Genomic DNA, 21,912 nt, shown 5'->3' with positions numbered 1-21,912 from the left:
GTTACAGTTTTTAGAGCTTTAAGTACAAAAAACTTTTAGAACAGATGTCCTTAGTAGGTAGAGCAGTATCTGAAGTGCTTCTGCAACTGAAAAACTTTCAGAAATAAATGAAATAAAGATTTATAATAACAGGATTTATTATACTTAATCACAGCAAGCAGAATAGATCAGTGTTTCACTATGAAGATGACTAAGGAGCCATGCTAAAATGCACCTGCTGAAAATGTGGAGTTTTATACTACATAAATCCAAAGATAAAACTGGACAATGTATTTGAGGAAGAATTATTCAATGTACTTCCATAGTCAGTGTATTGTTGGGACCAGTGCTGTATACGGATTTATGTATAAATTCTCAACTACTGGATTATATTTTATTGCTGACAGTCATACATATCAAGGATTATTAACCGGACAATTACTGGAAATACCCTTCTCACAACTTCTCCAAGCACGCTGTAAAGAAAAATCGGAGAAATATACTTGCTCAAACGTCAAAGCAGTTTTCCAGCAGTACAACATATATGAAGAATAAATAAATAAATGATATAACGTGATATAACAGAACCTCTATGTCACTATTGACCTAAAAAACTACGATCAAACAGTAATAAAGTAATAAATCACAGGAAATGTAGAAGTGGTATATTTGCATAGACAAGCAAGTAATTTTACTCACAATGTGGCAAGCTACCAGCCTTGAACATTTACAGCCAATTCCAATACAGCATTAAAGTGAAGAATGATCAGAGGGAGCTAAATAACTCCAATCAAGAGCTCTGTGACATCAGATCTACCACTACAATGACTTACAGATCTGTTCAGAGACAGTGACAAATAACCCTAGAACTTGGGTATATCCCAGTATCCGAGTACAGAAGAATGGAGATGTGATCAAACATGGAAAGTACAGTCAATTGCATTAGACACATAAGAATGTTTTAAAGAATCTTCAGAGACTTTATACATTGAAATTGAGCTACATCAATGGTCAAAACTTCTATGTTTAATCACCTTCCACACAGTGGCGTAGCCTAGGAGCTGTGGGCCCCGGTGCGAGTTTTACATTGGGGCCCCCCCAAGCAATCTATACATAACAATTGATAGGGCGCACCAAAACCTGCCAATGGCAACTACAGTGTCAGAGGTGCAAGAAGGGGATTGGGAGCGGCTTGGTAATGATTACCACTATTCAAAGTATCTATAGAAGTGATTATTATGAGCACAGGACAAATAGAGAGCTTATACTGAAGTTCAGGGTGGGCCCTACGGTGCCCCTCTTGCCCAAGGGCCCCGATGCGGTCGCTACCTCTGCACCCCCTATTGCTACGCCCCTGCTTCCACAGCAGTACAGCACAGAGATGGTTAACCAAGCTATGAGAAGAGAGCGCGCAGCGATGATAGCCCCCTCCTCAAGGAAAAGTGGAGCTGACTGAAAAAACTTACAACCAAGCGCTTGTCCATAGCGCAACAGTGATTTATAGATTAGTGAGACAATGAGCAGACAACCTATATATAAAATTGTCCACTATCAGAACACAGACTTCAAATTTCATGTTTCTAAAAGCACCTTATTACTCTTCGCAAACAATGAAGGAAGATTTATAAAGTGTATGGTGGATAGGAATAAACCTACAAGTGAATGAAGGTTTGCTTCTGCTTATCAGATTAGAAGAACTGCTGCTATATAAGAAGAAAAGGCTATGTTAGAAGATCAGACATACCAACCTGTTATTTCTTACCATATGTATAAAGGATCATTGTAGCCTTTTAGAAGTTTCTTCTATGTACTTACAGTTGTCAAAAACAGTGTACATCTTCAGATCTACACAACAGTGAGGCTCAGAAGAAAACAAGTCGTGTTCACAGCTATGCTGAGAAGCTAGTAACTGATCATAGACCAGCAGTCTCCTACAAAACTTTACATGATTTATCTTCTCAAGTGGAATTTATTCCTGCACATTCCATACCCAATGCACCACCAACAGGGGAACGCTGATATCTGCCCACGAGCGACACATTACAGCGGATACATTCACAAGAGTGTTCTGAAAACTGTATTTTATTTTTTCTGAATACTCAATCAGCTTGGGGTGATACAAAACCACTAACAAAGTATAGGGGAATAAAGGAGACCATAAATCTCTCCTGCTAAAAAGCAGTGTAGTGTAGTTTACTTTCTTAAAAAATAGAAGGTATTTGCAATATTCCAGCTTTAAATGAGCGACTGTGGTCTCACACAATACACTACTACTGAATATCCAAAGTATCTCTTTATGCCCCTGAAGCCAGGCTTACCTCCAAAACCGCTGGTGTATAGCAATCCTATAGCCTATAAAATGTACAGAGCCTCATCAAACTTTTTTCTTCTGTCTCGCATAAAACATCTTCTATTAAGATAGTTAATCTGTTGATGGGTTTTACACAGAAAAAGCTGTATGAGATATTACAATCAAGCTATCAAGTATAAAAGGTACTTCTAGTTTTGATAGTTTTCAATTCTTCCCTAGTCTAAGCCAATACGATTTTGGTCATCTGAAATGCATGTCTAACTAACTCTCTTCCTATTTTAGGTCTTACAAAAAGTAAGCTCCTATTTGTTATTGGTTCATCTGCACTTGTGAAAACCTTAGACAAGACAGTATTTGAACCAGCCTGTACTGGGTTTTTTTTCCTCTTTCCCCCAATGATAAAACTACAGCAAATAAGGCAGTCATTTAAGACATTTATGGGAAAGAAGCACTATATTTTTTTTCAACATGCCAAGCAATTTTTCTAATTACAGACTGTTGGATATGATTTTTACAAAATAAAAAGAATTATGATAAGGAAAATGATTCGTACAGAAATAATGCTTCAGAGATGTTGCTACAGCCCATCCACCTTCATACGTGAAAGGAACAACTGATATCTGACATGAACAAAAAGTGGGAAATGTCATTTTTGTTTAATGATTTTTCTGGCTATTTTTTTATTTTTGCAAGTACTTTTTGACATTGTTATATTGATGATCGCTACAGTTAGAATTAATTTTTGAACAAAATATATTTTTATTTTTTCAATAAATGGGGATAAAGTGCTTACAGTGAACAACTCAGCATCAACAAGGAATACAAAGGCCTTCTCTTTCTAGAAGATTTTTTTTTTTATTCTTCCCTTTTGAAACAAGTCCTGCTGCGATTTACGGCAGAGTTGCTACACCTCTGCATTCAACTCCGGAAGAGATGATTGCAGAAATGAGTATTGCACTCCAACATTGGCCTTTTCCCTGCTTCCCGTAAGGATACAATCATAAATATTACAAGTGCATGAGTACTTATAACTTCGAGACATTTACAGGACTCACATGTAACGCAAAAAAACATGAGTATCTCACTATTTTTGAGACAATTGACTATTTGAATGAAAGATTTTGCCTTTTCAAACAAAATGAAAAGCTTTGATTTGAGTGAAGAACAACCTGTCCAACATTGTGCAAAGTTGATGCTCCTGGATTGCACTTCTATGGCACCATCATACCGTGTGGATTACAATTACTGGCATAATGTCTCTATAACATAGAGCCCTCATTCACAGTTAAGACTTTGATATACAAGTGAATCTGTTTTTCAGCGTGTCTGCTCTTTACAGATCTGTGTGGGAGAATCGCTACACCAATTATTTAGCGGAGACTGGATGTGACCTTCAGCAAGCTCTGGACATACTTTCAGTTTCCCACTGCGATAAGAGCGTACAGACTGACTCTGGTATTTACTCTCTTGGAATTTAAAGACTTCTAACTCACAAAAAGCTGTTTATTCTGCCCTGTTCTTTTATTAAGTTGTACTGAAGATGTACTGCAAATGAGTCTTTGAACAAAGCAACCTGGATGGTACTACCCCAGTTTGAACTTTAGTGAGATATCTGTTTTAATGCAAAATTTCAGTCCAATCATTCCTTGTGTTACATGTGATAACACTGTTGGAAATCTTCAACACAGATAAATGAACAATAACATGGCTAAAGTAGATTGTTTATCTAAAACCTTAAGATCATCCAACACAGCTGTATAACATGGATATAAATGATGTAACTGAACGCATGTGGTAAAGTCAACCAAACGCATGTAGATGTCGTCAATAGTCTCCGTTAGAAGGCAGTATATGCACAGGTACGTTATAACGGACTTTCCTCATATGCAGTTATACTACTCTGCCTCTACAAACACAGCTTTGATGTAAGTTATGCAAGTGTACAAGTTATATTGGTTGGGTCTTCGGAATACATTTCTAACTTGAAGTTTGGTTCCACATAAAGACTGTTCATACTGATGATCTGCCAACATAGTTTCTAATTCTAACTATGTGAAAGACTGTTAATTTGAAACCATGACTGAATATGGCTTCAAGTGGGGGGAAAGGCCCTTTATTCATCTGAATAAAAATTAAGCAAAATGTATAAAGGAGCAAGAATCCTTCATCAAACCATGATCTCGCTATTTTCATTGAAAGATGAAAATGACATACAGATAGCAGATGCAATCCTTATTAAAAGAAAAGCATTAGAAGTCAAGCTAATTACTGTCAGATAAAACATGGAAAAAGAACTTTAAACACTTAATGGAGTAAATTATAATGGATGCTTAATGGTTATATTTATGGAATGAACCTTGGAAATGATTAAAAGAAATATGGATTTCTGAATTGTCATCCAGTACACTAAAACCTTCTTGTGAGACTACATTTCTAAACTTGTATAAGACAAACAAAACTAGTACAAATAGGTTTTTTCACTGGTCTAGCACACACATGTATAATTTACATCAGGGGTCTCAAACTCGCGGCCCGCGGGCCGTTTGCGGCCCTCGATACAATATTTTGTGGCCCCAGGGCCCCAGAGCTTGTAGGGGCCCTCAGTGGCTACAAGAGGAAAAAAAAATTTTTCAAATCGGCCTTATAGTTTTTGAGAAAATCGATTTTAAAGTTGCAAAGGAAAAAATACACATTTAAAAACCTGCCTACTTTAATGGTTAATAGCAAATCCACCTTAAATGCTAGAAACCCTAAATTTGCAGGATATGTTAAGGAGATCATTAGAAATAAGAGGAAAAAACAATTTTTCAAAAAGACCTTATAGTTTTTGAGAAAATCAATTTTAAAGTTTCGAAGGAAAATAGTATACTTTTAAATGCGGTAAATGTCACTTTTAGTAGCAAGCCTAACGGTAGTGTAATTTTACATGTATCAAAAGAAAGAGCAATACATTTCCTGACAGGGTTTCCAGGGGGTCCATACGCAGCCGCAGCGCTTTGGCCAGGGATCGCTATACAGCCGCAATATGGCTGTATGAAGATTCCTGGCATTTTTTCCTATTTTCCCTTTTTTTTTTTTATGTTTAGAGTGTGGGAATTTTTTTTTAATAATTATGTGGGGTCCCCCCTCCTGAAACTGGCAGAGGCAGGCAGAGGCGGCGATCCGCCGCGATTGACGTCAGGAGGAGCAGAGCTGAAGCTGAAAGCTCTGCCCCTTCCAGGAAATGCCGGCGGATTGCCCCCCGGGGCGATTTGGGGGCTCTGCAGCCCTCGTTTTGCGGCGGGGACACGTGAACTCCCTTATGCGGCCCAGCCTCATCCTGACTTTGCCTCCTGCGGCCCCCGGGTAAATTGAGTTTGAGACCCCTGATTTACATGAACATTATTCCAATCCCTAATATACTTTGTCAACATTGATGTAATAAAACACAACCAACGTTCTGACCTCAAAGAAGAGCCAAGAATAAAACTTCAATTAAGCACCTGAACCTCCATGGCTTGTAGCTGAAGCTTGCTCTTTCACTGAAACAATTAGCTACCCGTGTCTCAAGGACAGTACCTGCCTCATTCAGAAAACTCAGCACAGCATGTCTCAGGAATCCAGCATGATACATAAAAAAAAGAGAATTTTTTTTTACTTAAGCCAAAATATACCTTGTGTAAAGAGACACTAGAAAGAAAGCAAATTCTAACCAACACTCTTGAAAAGATATCTCCAATTGGCCCAAGTAGAAAGGTTAATCAGTGAGACTACTACCCTACCTGAAGTACTACAACCTTTGGCTAATGGACTTTTGACTCTTGCTACAGGCATTGGTACTGCAGTCACAGACGGTGCTTCAGGAATAGGATCCTTTCTGCCTGGATTGTTTTCAATTGGGACTCCAATATTGCTAATCGTAATAATTATATATGTGTGGTTATTCTCTTCAGAAAATAATGGCAACTTATAACCTTAAGCCCTGCAATACTATGGAAGGCTGGGATGAATTTGTGCCTGATGATTTTAACAACTGCATCTCTTGCAATACAGGACTCAAACCAGTCTTAGAGAAAATGTAGTACTGGACCATCAAGATTGCAGTTGATTGGAAGGTGGATGCCCTTCTAGGATAACCTAATGAAGTTGCCTTATACCGTTTTGGAATTAAACACAATCGGTGTGGAACCATGCTCTGGGATAATTCTTGCCTCCCTACTCCTACTGCAAGTTCATGTTATGCCCAAAGGAGTGGAAATCCATATGAACAATACATCAAGGAACACTGGATGCAATGCAAACCATATGAGTGATATGAGCCAATATTCCCAGCTGTTTCCGTACTTTCATTTGGAGAACGAAGACAGCCTGTTCCTACAACTTATAACATGCTACAAGAACTTTCGGCCACACCTGGAGATAATACTGTGGAAATGATAGAACTGACCAATGACCAGGGAGACTACAGGAGGAGACAGTTCAACCTGGTTACTTTCCGTCAAGCAAGAAACCTTTCCAATGCATCCCAAGAAGAAAACCAAGGGATTATACCTACTCCAACATTACCCATTACTGTTGCAAATGGTGATCCTTGTTTCAACCTGAGTGATGGATTATCGTTTGAAGAAGAAGAGGAGGAGATCGATTGTCTTCTTATCTCACCTATCACTCCGATAAGTATTGACTTTTATGCCAACATGCTTAACAGTGTATGGTTTGAACAGTTCGAAGAGACTGAACAAAATGACCATACCAATGTGTATACTACTGAAGAGTGATATATAAGATGACCCAATGACTCCCTGAAACGGGGGTGTCAAACATATTTAATCTTTATTATCAGGTTGTCATTAGGTAAACTTAAATAGTGTAAGAACTATAATTAGAGAAACATATATATGCATATCTTATGTTATATGACTAATGTAACTGTTTGCATTATTATATCATGTGCAGTGTGTGTTTTATAATCCTATTATATCTGGTGTGCTGTAAATTATAATAACCGTATGAACTGCTTATGAACTATAGATACCCTTTCACCCAGTAAGCTTAAACTGTTGGTGAACCTTCACCCAGAAAGAATAAACTCTTGGTGAACTCTGTAGAAAGAACTTTCACCTAGTAAAAGTATGAACTCTGAACGACCTATCAACTGTGTATAAACCCTGTATGTCGTAAATTTCAAGTTGGCTCCATCCAAGGCCAACTCCCCCTCACATGGATGGGACATTTCTAGACATGTCTGGCCTTTTGGTGACCCTGAAGGAACAAATAGTATAAATATGGCCTTGAAAAGCTCAGTTGGGATCATTAGAGGCACTGTATATCGTATGGCTTAGAATGGGACTAATCTCAGGGTCGTGGGTTCGGACACCCAGGAATGAGAGTTTGGTAAAGTATCTTTTTAATTCATGTACTTCAGATGACCAAAGCTGTTAGATATTTATTATGTTACTTCAATATTTCTGATAACATTGTTCTATGTAATTTTGTATATTGCTTGCATATAACAAGAATACATTTTTATACAAAAGGATCTACGTCTAAGACTCTATTATTTCAATGGAGATATCTGTGATACTACAAATACATATTGTTGGTATGACAGTGGCTATACAGCCCATCTGACCCACTCCAGGAGAACTGACGCTTAATTGAGTTTAGTATTTTCCATAGTTGGTTCATCTATTTTATATACTGTAATAGTCCAACACAAGCATAGGAGCAGGGCCGGCCTTAGGTTTCACAGCACCCTGAGCGTAACCAGATTTTGGTGCCCCCCCCCTCCCCCATATTCATAGTCTTCACACTCAAGATCCCCTTTAGTGTATATAGGCAGATTCCTCCCCCCCCCCCCCCCCTTTAGGGTATGTAGGCAGATCCCTTTTGATGTACAGTATATAGGCAAATACCCCTCCCCCTTAGTACATATAAATAGATGACCTTTAAGTGTATATAGCTAGTCAGATAGTGTATAGCATACAAGCAGGTCCCCCTTTAGCGTATATAGGCACCCCCTCCCCCACACACACACACACACTTCCCCAACTGAGAGGCATTTGGGGAATCTTACTTTTCTGCTTGTAGCTGGGGACAGAAGATGGCCAGGAGTGACAAGCAGGTCTCTCTCTGATTAGTGCACAGTGCAGACATCGCCTGTGAGCGAGGGGCAGCGCTGCTGGCATGCATGGCTCACACAGACTCAGCAAGAGGCAGCAGCAGATTCCTGGAGTCTTCGCTTCCATCACCCCCAGCGGCACCAGGGGGCGGAACTACTACTCGCAGCAGCCACAGGCGGATGGACCCGGAGCCCGCAGCCAGCAGGTTGTAATGCGGCCAGGGCCAGTTGAATGCACATCAAATGCGCCCCTCTGGAAGCCGGCGCCCTGAGCGACCGCTCCCGTCGCTCAGGTCAAAGGCCGGCCATGAATAGGAGGATTATGTGAGAGGCTTAGCAGACGCAAGTTCTGCTCCCTGAAGGCACCGGCAAGACAATTTAGGAAACATTATGGGTGCCGTTATGACAATGGCTTGTCGGTAATCTGATTGGGGCACTCCCTCCTCTTCATGCATGAGCACGGTGGTACTGCGCCTGCACAAGTATGGGCATGCCTGTGCGCCGTAAGCCGGAGCCACTTCTGCACAAGCGGCTCCATGCTACTGCGCAGGTGCAACCACACTCGTGCCAGAAGAGGAGCGTGTTCCCATTCAGCTGGATTGTCCATGAGCGGCAACGGGGGACCAGAGGACAGCGAGGGAAGCCCGACTAGGATCCATATTGCATTTTTAATTATTTTTTTGGGTTCATCTTAAACAACTGTTCTTCCCATGGCCCTAATCCTCTCTTATCTGTGTCCTGTATTTCCTCAGATCACATCACAGGGCCAGCGATCCAGGATTTCTTTATCCAGACATACGTTTATATTGCTGGTTATTAATAATTCTAACTGTGCAGCAGACAAATGGACTGTTCTAAAGCCAGCAAGCAGGCTAGACACTCCAGCTGTCCATCTGTCAGAGGAACTATCGACAGCCACGCTGACTTAAAAGACTCAAAAGGGGGCAGAACATGGTGGTGAACTGACGGCCAGCTGACACCCCAACGTCTCTTCAAGTTAATATTGCTCCTTACGGACCCATTTTGCAGCTGGCACACTCCTCCACTGTCCCCATAACCCGGCGGCATGTTACATGAGTACGTACATACCGCTGGGTTACAACAGGCTCCTGTAGGGATGGAGATAAGGTGGAAGGACACAGGAAGGAGCTGTTGTATGGCAAGCACACTGCAGCAAAACAGGGTCCCTTGGGAGCACTATTAACGTGGAGGGAAACCTGAGGGGGTGGGGGGGGGGGGGGGGAGATTTGGCTGTCAAAACACTAGGCAGTGGTAGCGTTGGACTGTAGTGTAGATTCTCTCAAATGCAACTCGTTTCATGTGTTTGCATCTCGCTTCACCAGGAAAATGTCAAGAGAATAAGATCTCTATAAAATAAGCACATCCCTATAGACAGCATCCCCTGCTAATCGTTTACCTGCCTTTATCGCCACTGTAAGTTCACTTTAGGTTGCTAAAATTTTCTTCAGGTACACTTTAAGTATTATCATTATTGTATATTTACCAAGCACCAACATTTTCTGCAGTGCTTTTACAGTGTTTTAGTGAATATAGTCATGTCACTAACTGTCCCTTAGAGGAGCTCGCAATCTAATTCCTACCATAGTCAGACATCGTGCTATGTTCCTATATTGGTTTAAGGAAAATGTATATGTTTTTTGGGATGCTGTAAGAAAACAGGGTGCACGGAGGAAACCCACGCAAGCACACAATACACAGTATAAGTACACCAACACACTTCACACTTAGACATCCACAAACAGTACTGAGACATTGCTTCTATAAATGTGGACTGGCAGATGAGAGAATTCCAAGAAGATTGTGGCATACCTTGAGAACGAAAGCACATGATACATATGTTACAAACTTCTCTTCATCAACAGGAAGAGGCAGTAAGACCGAGACATACTGCTGACCCTGAAAAAACACAACAAAAATCAGTACACTGACATTGACACTGAACTTAAAAACTTTGCTAATAAGTGGATTTCACTACAGCCTTTTTTACATGAATGAGAAAAATCGAGAAAGGTACCACCCCATGGCTCCCCCCCACTTACTGCCAGTTGGTTGAGTCCCAGGTTACTGTATTAGGTATTAAAGCGGTATAAAACCCTGACATAATATTCAATAAAAACATGTTTTCCTACTTTTTATATGCCATACGGTTATCATATTTGCTTTTGTGCATAAGTATTATTATTCATTTAGAAATTACAAGTTCCCAAAGTACATTTTTTTTGCTCTGAGAGCTGACTTTGCATTTTATCCATAACTGGTTTATTCATCTTTTAATGTAAGCAGAAATGCTTTCTGAGTGTCTGACTGTGTTCAGGAGAGTCTGCAGTGTCAGAGAAGTGTTTACTTAATTGATCAAGTGCGGAATGTAAACACAAGATAACATTATCTCCAGTTCGGATGCGTCCAGCTTTCCCGGCAGGGAGTCCTGTGTTTAACCCTTTGAATGCTGTTCTAGTAAAAAAAATGGTGGTAGTATATAATATGCTGTAAATAATCTTTTAAAGCAAAGAAGAAATGCTGGGTTTCATTCCGCTTTAACAGAAGTCTGCTTGAAATACTATCTTCCTGTGCCAATGTCAGATTTTGTTTATCTGGAATGAACAGCAGTACATGTACTGGTCAAACTCCTCCCCGTTACATTATCATGTGAAGTAGCCATGAAGGAGCTGCAACAGGTTACAAGCCAGGCTGTAAATCAGGGCTGACCCCGCCCACCTCCTTTGTACTGCTGCTCCACAATGTTTTCACATAAAGGTTCAATAAGAGCATCCAGAAATGGTTTCTTCCTGCAAGCAGGGCAGAGGTATAGGACATGTTTATAAACACCCCAAGTACCAGTATAGTGAGGGAATGCACTGCTATCAATTAGCTTCAGAGTGAAGTGAGACTTTGGGCTATTAACCCATTCAGTAACTTTATACCAGTAATTTATTTTCTAGAAGTTTTTATGCTGTGTCTATTGTTTTATAGTAGAGATGATTTAATGAGTTTCACACCACTTTAAGATGCGCAGCTCCAGTGATTGCCACAAACAGTGATCTTTTAGCAGGAGAGGTAGTGGGTGGGCGGGTTCAGATTATTGGCTCTGTGTTTAGGAAATAAAGCTATGTATACACACTGGTCTGAACTCTGCATGGAAGACAATAGACACAGAACATTTATGTTGTGCTTTTCTCCTGCAGTCTCAAAGCACTAGATCTGCAGCCACTAGGGCACGATCTATAGGCAGTAGCAGTGTTACAGAGTCTTGCCCAAGGACTCCTACTGAATAAGTGCAGCTTACTGAACAGGAAGAGCCAAGATTCCAACCTTGGTCTCCTGTGTCAGAGGCAGAGCCCTTAATCAGTACACTGGACGACCACCATGGCCGAGAATCAGGAGTCAGTCCAGTGTGTGTACAGCGGCTGCACAATGTCTTCTAAAGATTCAACATTAGTAATCCCTGACACCTGAATACTGCATGATCCCTTGCACCCATAGCAACAGACATGCCGTTAGCCAGCAGGCCCCACCCCTGTATGGGGTTTAGAGAGGAACTCCAGTGAAAATAATGTAATAAAAAGTGCTTTGTTTTTACAATAATGTATAAATGATTTAGTCAGTGTTTGCACATTGTAAAATCTTTCCTCTCCCTGATTTACATTCATCACATGATGACATTTTACTGCTGGCAGGCGATTTCACTGGAAGTAGCTACTGCTTGCTTTTTTGGCAATTGGAGACAGCTGTAAACAGCCATTTCCCACAATGCAATGGAGGTTCACAGACAGGAAACTGCCAGGACCATGGTCCTCACAGTTTCCTGTGCAAGGGGTTTCACCACAATATCACCCATACAGAGCCCCTTGATGATCCGTTTGTGAAAAGGAAAATATTTATCATGGGAAAGGGGGTATCAGCTACTGATTGGGATGAAGTTTAATTCTTGGTCACAGTTTCTCTAACTCCGACTCTCCTAGCAGATTCATTCTCAGTGCACAGATCTTGGTGGCATATGACTGACTTTTCTGAAGGAAATTTCTCTGCAACGGCTGCAACAGATATTGAAATGGAGAAAGTAATGGTATGATCCTCTATTCACCTATTACTAACAATGAGAAATCAGGGAGGGTTAATGAAGTCTTTTCAGGCAACACTTTTGCTGGATAACTATTACAGGCAACGACTAATGCATCCTTAGAAAACCACCGGGCTTACTTTGAACAGAAGAAGCCAGTACAAGCCAGTGCCCACCGTCACAGCAAAGAACACATTGGCCAAGACTCCAGCGTATATAATCAAGAAATGCATCACAGTCTGAAAGAAAAACAACATTCAGCATTTTTACACAAAAGATATGCTATGTTCAATAACTGCTATGTTCAATAGCATGCAATTCCTTCATGCAACATGATATTGCAGGAGGATTCCATAAGTTGTCATTGGTTTGGGCGTTTAATGGCAATAAAAATTGACATTTATAAACTGTAACCTTCACTGACCGTAAACACAAGCGTGTAACAGCCGTCCCTTGTCTTAATATAGGGACAAAACACGCTAAATAGTGTAAAACCAAACACTTTTAACAATGTACAAAAGATAAACTCACAAACGAAGGTTTAAAAAAAACATCCTGCCCTTCAGCTCTGTGACCAGTGAAGAGAGGCGATATCCTCTGCTTTTACAATTCAAATTGCTTTTTTTAAGCCTTCATTTGTGAGTATTTCATCTTTTACAATTGTATCTATCCTTACTCTTAAAAATTACAGAATCCCACAGTACTCAATTTTAGTCTTCAGTGCATCAGCTACAAAGTAGCATTGTCCCAACTGAATGATACATTCCTTCTAACATTCTGAGAGAGTTCTAAGCCAACTATTGACCTTTTTATCTACCCCCTACTCTAAGAAGCTATTCTCTACCAGAAGAGTGTTTTATGGCTATAATTTCAGATCAGTGAGGATTAGGGATGATCAATGACATGCAAATTCTTCTGAAATTATGCAATTTTTATGCAAATATATAGTTGAAAAAAGGACCAATCAATTTAAAGAGACTCTAACAAAATTCTCAGCCTTAGTTCTTCTATCCTATAAGTTCCTTTGCCTGTTCTAATCTGCTCTGGCTTACTGCAGCCTTTCCTAATTGCACAGTGGCTGTGTTATCTCTGTTATATGATCTAATCTGTTTTCTTCTGTCGGCTCTGTCAGCAAAGGCTTGAATGTGTGGAATGTGCAGGGCTGCTTGTGATTGGATAGAAGCGATACACACCCTCTTCAGGCCCCCTGCAGGCTCTATATGACTCACACACTCTGCTTATGTGAGCCTATCACAAGCTGGTTAGTTTGTTTGTAAACACTGCCTAAAACTGTTAATTACAAGCCAGGATTGCAGCAGAGAGTGGCAGAAACAGCACAGAGGCGCCCAGGAGAACATAATGAATAGAATGGTATGCTTTTTGCTGTAAAAATTTTAGAGTACAGATTCTCTTTAAACCTGTGTTTAAAATGATTTGTTTATTTTCAAACTGCATACATTTGCATAAAAATGTGCATACTTTGCATCAACTCGGAAGAATTTACATATCTTTGATCATCCCTAGTAAGGATTTTTTCTATAGTTTGACTTGGTCTTGAGAAGCTGTCACTTGCATACCTGATGTTTAACTCCTTCAGGCAGAAAAAAGTAGAAAAGGAACACAGCATAGATATTTGCGCAATTGGCACTTGTAGATACAGGTCTATCTTGAAATGTCACCTCGGGTACCCTCTAAACATACATTTTTAGCAACTGACAAGGTAATAAATGCATGGAACCGTCCTTGAAATAAAGAGCTTGTTTACACCACAAGAGCTTTTCTAAGCGCTTTGTGTTTTTAAAAGTTGTTGCTAATGTTTTCCTATGTGCGTGTTCACACTGGAGCGATGTGATTTTGTAAAAATCCCCCATAGCATTGCATCAGCAAGAGCTTTTACAATCTCTGGCATTTATAAAGCTCTTGTAGTGTGAATAAGCCCTAAAGGTATATGGCATTCAGTACACAGTAGACTAAAATCTATCTCACGTGCAAGTCAATGACTTGGCTGCCGATCCGTCTTTTCCAGGCAGCAGTTTTTAGAAGAGACCACAGAACAGCCAGTCCACCGAGCACGCCTAGCGCCACCTGAGGGCCAGAAAAGGGATTATGTGTAACAGTCTTACAGGACATAATGCCTGATGTGAAGTCAGTTATATCTTACATCTGTCTGGATGAGAGATTCCACCTGACTCATTTCATACTGAACTGAGAAGGACACCTGAAACAGGAAAAATATACTCAAAGGACTTGACTGCAACACATCACCACAAGTTTTACACAAGTCAAAACATGTACAAGTATGGCAAATCACCTCTATAGCAGACAATATTAGTAGCACCTTCATAGCAGACTATAGTACAGGTAGTCCCAGGTAGTTGTGAATGCCCGATCTACTAACGACCCACGGATACGGATGTCCTGATCAAGTCGTTATGTCATTTCCGCGGTGGGGGGAATTTTAAGGAGCAGCTTCAAACTTCCCATGTATCCCGGTGTGCACCCCCCCATACTTCTCTAGCCTAATGTATATTGCAGAGCTCCTCCCCCCCCCAGCAGAAGCAGTGCTGATCTTAACTCCTAGCTGAGTCCAGCGCTGTGCATTCTCCTCTCTCCTCCTCCTGCTTGCTCTAGTACCCGGCATCTATTCCTGTATGTCATGTGTAATCATGCAACATTCAGAAGACTGGCACTAGAGGAAGCGCAGAAGATAGATGCACAGCGCTGGACTACAGCTGGAAGGTGAGATCAGCACTGCTTCTGCTGCGGGGGGAGCTCTGCAAAGCTGAGGGAGCACAGGGAGGGGGAAGTAGGAAAGGTGGCACAGGAGACAAAAAGGTTGCACAGGGGGGTGAAAGGTGGCACAGGGGGATAAAAAGAAGTACAGAGTGGGGCAGGGGATACAGCAGAGTGGGACACTGGAGGCATGGGGGTGATGGTGGCAGAAAAGGCACAGGCAGGAACACTGGAGGCAAAAGTGAGCATAGAGAGGGTTAAGGGGGACAGAGGTGCAACAGTGTTCTGACATGCAAAGTGATTCAAGTCCCTCTCTTTAAAGTGAACCTAAAGCCTACCAAAAAAACGAGATGAACTCACCTGGGGCTTCCCTCAGCCCCCTGCAGACGATCGGTGCCCTCGCAGCTCCGCTCCGATGCCTCTGCACCCGCCGGCGAACACTTCTGGTTTCGCCGTCACCGGCCGACAGGCATAGGAACGCGAGTGATTGTTCGCGTTCCCAGCCTGTATATCGCCCCCTATGCTGCTATTGCGGCCAGGAGGTCGCAATAGCAGCATAGGGGGCGATATACAGACTGGGAACGCGAAGAATCACTCGCGTTCCCATGCCTGTCGGCCGGTGACGGCGAAACCGGAAGTCGTCGCCGGCGGGTGAAGAGGCATCGGAGCGGAGCTGCGAGGGCACCGATCGTCTGCAGGGGGCTGAGGGAAGCCCCAGGTGGAGTTCATCTCGTTTTTTTTTTTTGTAGGCTTTAGGTTCACTTTAAAGTGGACCTGAACTCAGAACTTCCTCTCTGCTCCAAAAGATACACAACAGCATAATAACCTTTAAACAAAAACATTTCTTTGTTACAGCTGATACAAATCCTAAAATAAATCTGCACTGTTTCTACTTCCTGATGCATGGAAGCAGACATATTGTTAACATCCTGTGCTTTCAAATGAGCCTTATCCGCTGTGGCAGTCATGTGACACAGGGGAGAGATCAAATTACATTTAGTGATTAGACACAGATAAGGGGGAATTACACAGGCTAAACTCTTGAAATACATACAGGATGCATTTTCTCTGCTTTCCTTCTGTCCTGTGCAAGAGTTCAGGTCCACTTTAACAGGGTACTACCTATATTATCAAACCGTCCCCATCTGTATTGCCTACATTATTAAAGAGAAACTGAAGTGAAAAAAAAAATTGATATAATGTATTGTATGTGGAGTACGGATAATTACTAGAATATCGGTAGCAAAGAAAATATGCTCATATTTTTATTTTCAGTTGAAATATATATATATATATATATATATATATATATATATATATATATATATATATATATATATATATATATATATATATATATATATATATATATATATATATGCATACATATATATATATACATACATATATATCATAGCATCACTCTCTAATATTTGCAGTTTACACGCTACTCAGCATTCTAAATGATTTTGCAGAGCAGTTGTGAACTTTTGAACCCCTTCTCAGCAGAGAAAAAGAAGATACAAAAACTGACCGTTGAGATAACAAGCTTCAAAACACAGAGGTCTCTGCGACTTTGAAAGTCGTGGACCTCAATGGCTTTTTTGCATAGATAAACTGGAGTTTCTTAGCTCTTCCTGTACTGGAAACAACATTAGACTTATGTCTCTGCTCCTAATGTTTTTTAGTTAGATGTACAACACATACAAATCAATAGATCATTTTTTTTTTCGCTTCAGTGTCTCTTTAAAGACATGCATACCTTTACAGTCTGGCTTTCTAGGTTCTGTACTTGTACATCCGTGTATTCCACAGTCATGAGTGGAGGGTAGATTATTCCTTTGTGGGTGCCAGGCACAAGGCTGATACTGCGCGGAGGTGAAAGGAATAAATCTGTAGACTTTATCATCAAAGCAGAAACAACTGTAAAAATTCCAATTTGCTTTACCTAATGGCGATCTTGGAGGCGACTCGCATTACATGAGGAGAGCTGCTCAGACTGTTTTCTCGTCCACTCAGGGTATCCACTAGGAAAACTCGACGAGTCAGCAGCCAGCTATTAATATTGTGACCTTTTGACACAAGAGGCAAAAAGCAAAGTGAGCCAAGCTCAATCCATTCATTTTTATACTGAGCATATTCATATGTATACATCAGGAAACCACAAGCCTTAAAGAGAACCAGATACGAAGAAGACAGATTTATACATACCTGGGGCTTCCTCCAGCTCCATAAGCCTGGATCGCTCCCACGCCGCCGTCCTCCGCTGCCTCTGTCCGCCGGTACCGGGTCCCGTAATTTCGGACAGTAGAGTCAGTTGATGCAAGCGCAGTGCGCTCCCTCTGTACCGCGCAGGCGCATGCGTACAAAGCATCCTGTTATGGCCTGTCTGCTTCAACAACAACAAATAACATTTGTAAAGCGCTTTTCTCCCGTGGGACTCAAAGCGCATAAGCATGGCTCCGACCATCGTGGTACAGAGGAAGAATTTTATAAATCTGGAAATGCCAGGCTAAACAGGTGGCTTTTCAGTCTGGATTTGAATAGCTCCAGGGATGGTGCTGTCTTTACTGGGTGTGGTAGGGAGTTCCAAAGAGTAGGGGCAGCATGACAGAAGGCTCTGTCTCCAGATTTTTTGAGGTGCACTCTGGGAGTGACCAAGTTTATAGAACTTGCTGATCTGAGGTTGTGAGAGGTGTGGTGCAGCTTCAGCAAGTCCTTCATGTATCCAGGGCCCAGATTGTGCAGGGATTTGAATGTCAGCAGTCCAATCTTGAAGAGTATTCTCCATTCTACTGGTAGCCAGTGCAGTGAGCGAAGGATCGGTGTAATGTGACAGTGGCGAGGCTGGTTTGTTAGCAATCTGGCAGCAGCATTCTGCACTAATTGCAGGCGACGCAGGTCCTTTTGGGGGAGGCCAGCATAAAGGGCATTGCAGTAGTCCAGCCGTGATGTGATAAAGGCGTGGACTAGGGTTTGAAGATCCTCTGGGGGAATCAGATGTTTAATCTTTGCAATGTTCTTCAGATGAAAGAAGGAAGATTTAACTACAGATGAAATTTGGTTTCTGAAACTCAATTCCCCATCGATTAGTACGCCAAGGCTGCGCACAAGGTTGGAGCTGTTTATGTCTGAATTCCCAATCCTGATTGGTGTTGCTTTAGGATAGAGCTGTTTTGATGGCGAGCACTGGCTTTGGACAAACAGGACCTCAGTTTTGTCAGCATTCAGTTTCAACCAGTTATCATTCATCCATGCCTGAAGCTCAGCTAAGCAAGAGTTTATTTTTGGGGTAGGGTCTGTTCCACCAGGTTTGAAGGACAGGTATAACTGTGTGTCATCGGCGTAGCAGTGGTACGTCAGGCCATGTCGTTGGATAAGTGTACCGATTGGCAACATGTAGATTGCAAACAGCAGAGGGGATAGGATTGATCCTTGTGGCACTCCGAATTGTAGAGGTGCAGGTTTGGACATTATAGGTCCTAGGGATACTCTCTATGTTCTGTCAGTCAGGAATGATCTGAACCACTGGAGGACTGATCCACTGATGCCACAGTACTCCTGCAGTCTGTTAAGCAGGATTTTATGGTCAACTGTATCAAAAGCAGCTGAGAGATCCAACAGGATTAGGATGGAGCATTCCCCTCTGTCCCTTGCCATGAGCAGATCGTTGCAGACTTGGATGAGGGCTGTTTCACAGCTGTGGTGTTTCTTAAAGCCAGATTGTAGAGGGTCCAGGATGTTGTTTACTGACAGCCTGGTTTCAAGTTGCAGATAGACAGCCTTTTCAATAACTTTACCTAAGAAGGGGAGGTTGGAGACAGGTCTGTAGCTGCTCATAGCATCTGGATCCATGGAAGGTTTTTTAAGAAGGGGCTTGAGGATTCCTTCTTTTAGAGAGGTAGGAAAAGCTTCATAAAAATACTTTACCTACATGCATTGGTTATAAACATTGTTAAGAAACAAAACTTAAAAAAGAGAACTTTTGTCTTTCTATATTAGCACACAGCCATTTCAAAGCCATGCAATTTAAAAACTGTAAAGATAAGGCATGAGCAAGCGAATGCAAAATCCAGTTTCGCCCGAAGCAAAACTGAACTTGTCTGCTGGTGCATGCGGGCCACAGCAGGCGGGAGGGTTAACTCACCTACGTTGCCGCCTCGGTTTGCTGTGCTCCACACTACTTCTCCAGGATTTAAAAATGATCTAATTCCTTTATTTATTTTTTAAAAGAATGGACGAAACCAGTTGTGTAGAGATCTTGGCACCAGTTAAGACTTACCTACATTAACAGACTGGTCGTTGTGCAGCAGATTTAGGTTTAAGACCGGTACAGGCCAGATGTTCTGCTGTCCATCACTCCCACGGTACGGGAGATACACATCATAAAACACGGGTTCAGGAAAGTCACGGAGGATCTTGGCCACAGACAACTCACACTGGGAGGAAAAAAAAGCATACAAATAATTCAATTCAGATAGCTAAAGAGGTTGATTAATAAATAAATAAATAAATAAATAAATGATGTGAGTGACGGACCAGCTTCTAATGGCATACAGGTAAGTCAATGTCACAGCCAGTTTGTCAGTTCAGGTACATCTTAGGGCCCATTTCCATTTTAGATTGGGAGCCGAAGGGACGCGATCCGGCCACGCATCACTTCCGCTCCCATCGCAACACTTCTGCATCCCCCGAATGGAGGAGATGGGGGTGGATGCAGGCGGAATGTGGGCGTGCGAGAATCTGCAGCATGCTGCAGATTCTCTGATCGCTCCGCACCACTCCAGATAACCAGCACACAATGGAAACTGTTGCATTGCCGTGCTTTGGTTACAGTTCGGCCGCGGTGCAATGTAGCCGCATTGCACTGCGTGTAGTGGAAACAGGCCCTAAGGCCACGTTCACAGTGGTGCGTTCTAACGCCCGCTTAATAACGTGGCTTACCGCACTGCATTAGCTATACAACATTCACAGTGTTGCGGGAGGGTTGCAGTATAGTTCCGCACTACATGTGCATTACTGCTACACACGCGCATTAACAGCAAGAGTGAAGAATACATTTCATTGACTGTATGCTTCACTGTACCCAACGCAACGCCAGTATAAAATCTGGCCTCACTGTCCCAATACTTTGTGTGCCTGCTGTCACATGTGTACGTTGTTTTAAGGAAGTCACAGGGCGCAGTAGGGCACGTAGTGGCAATATGAAAGTGCCAGTATTCATATGAATTTCTAGCATTATTCTGCAATGCGAGAAGAATGCCCTAACACCTAATTTGTACAGCAGGAGACATTGGCAGCGCTTCCAAACAGAGGCTGCACCTGAATTGACTACATGCAATAGATGTGCAGAGCTCCACAATGTGGACTAAAATACACAACTTGCATTCAAAACAGGTGCAGCAAAGGAGGACATTAGCTTCAAGACAAGACAAATAACATTTATATCGCGCTTTTTGTCCTGGCGGACTCAAAGCGCCAGAGCTGCAGCCACTAGGACGCGCTCTATAGGCAGTAGCAGTGTTAGGGAGACTTGCCCAAGGTCTCTTACTGAATAGGTGCTGGCTTACTGAACAGGCAGAGCCGAGATTCGAACCCTGGTCTCCTGCGTCAGAGGCAGAGCCCTTAACCATTACACCATCCAGCTTCAGTATAAATAATATGTGCACAAATTATTCCCTACTAGACTTCCCTACGGCGATGACGGGTCCTCTTGGGGAAGACCTACCGCTAACAACTAATTTCATGCAGAGAAACAATTTAGAAAGTACTTATTTAGGGAATTATAAATGACTGCTGGTCTTTAATCTCTATTTAAAGAAGTGCTATAAGATAGACTGCGTGAGGGAAAAGGCAATGGGTTTAATGCTGGCCATTAGAAGCAGATTTGCCTTGAAGTTGCAGCTCCAGGTATCCCGGAAAGAGCAGCGCCTGAGAGCAAAGCCAGCCACTGCAGGAACTCAGGACTGGGCAAGCTCAAAGATTCCTACTGACCACTGAGATGCGGTGAGTATGAAGCTCGTACACCTCCACCTCCACCTAGGCAACCACATAGCACTGGCCAAGAGTCCTTCGAAGGAGGTCTAAAATAAAATGCCTCTAAGCAGGTGTGCTTTAAATTTTGCTTACAGTTCATACTCAACTACATTATGTTAGTAAATCTATCCTTTTCTTACCACAAATAAAAAGCTCTCTACTGCTGAGCTCTGTCATGTGAGAAATTTGGAAACCCAAATTCACCCATCAGCACCCAGACATGTGGACAGGGTCAGTCATTCATTTACATTGGAACGCCTCCTCTTTCCGTACATTTAGCATAGCACTGAGTTCATCTTGCCCAAGAAAGAAAACAACAAAAGCAGAGAATACAAAAAAAAAAAAAACAGGGCCAGACAAGCCCACACATTTTGTTACATGATTCCCATCACTGGGGTACAGTATTATTCCTGCAGCAGTAGTAACAATTTACAATGCAATCGGTTTCACCACAGTACATTTTGTTCATACGTCGTCCCAAATTCATATGCAGCATCCAAACGTTTGGCAGTGTCAGGACACAGCTGCAAAAAAGAGAAAACAATAAAGAAAAATATTAAAGAGGCATTGAGGGACCGAGTAGAACTCTGTAAATTATTCTACTCTGTGGCACAGTAACACACATGGGTGCATCTCTGTGCTCTATAGTATTAGTTTAACTCTGTACTATTTGAC

At 41.9% G+C, this 21,912-nt stretch overlaps 1 protein-coding gene across 4 annotated transcripts in view; it reads right to left on the bottom strand.

Moving 5' to 3' along the window:
- Positions 1-21,912, bottom strand: part of TMEM67 (transmembrane protein 67) — a 64,892-nt gene that overhangs the window by 24,028 nt on the left and 18,952 nt on the right. For all 4 annotated transcript variants that reach the window (XM_068237645.1, XM_068237646.1, XM_068237647.1 and 1 more), the window contains exons 11-18: positions 21,696-21,761; positions 19,484-19,640; positions 17,150-17,273; positions 16,964-17,069; positions 14,630-14,686; positions 14,455-14,553; positions 12,609-12,707; positions 10,221-10,307 (exon numbers count right to left, since the gene is read on the bottom strand). In XM_068237645.1, the coding sequence (XP_068093746.1) occupies positions 10,221-10,307; positions 12,609-12,707; positions 14,455-14,553; positions 14,630-14,686; positions 16,964-17,069; positions 17,150-17,273; positions 19,484-19,640; positions 21,696-21,761 (795 nt within the window). The remainder of the gene's footprint in view (positions 1-10,220; positions 10,308-12,608; positions 12,708-14,454; positions 14,554-14,629; positions 14,687-16,963; positions 17,070-17,149; positions 17,274-19,483; positions 19,641-21,695; positions 21,762-21,912) is intronic.

The sequence above is a fragment of the Hyperolius riggenbachi genome, chromosome 5 (assembly GCF_040937935.1).
Source record: "Hyperolius riggenbachi isolate aHypRig1 chromosome 5, aHypRig1.pri, whole genome shotgun sequence".
Classification (NCBI taxonomy): Eukaryota; Metazoa; Chordata; class Amphibia; order Anura; family Hyperoliidae; genus Hyperolius; species Hyperolius riggenbachi.
Note: the sequence above shows the minus strand (reverse complement) of the source record. Positions and strands in the feature narration are given on the sequence as shown.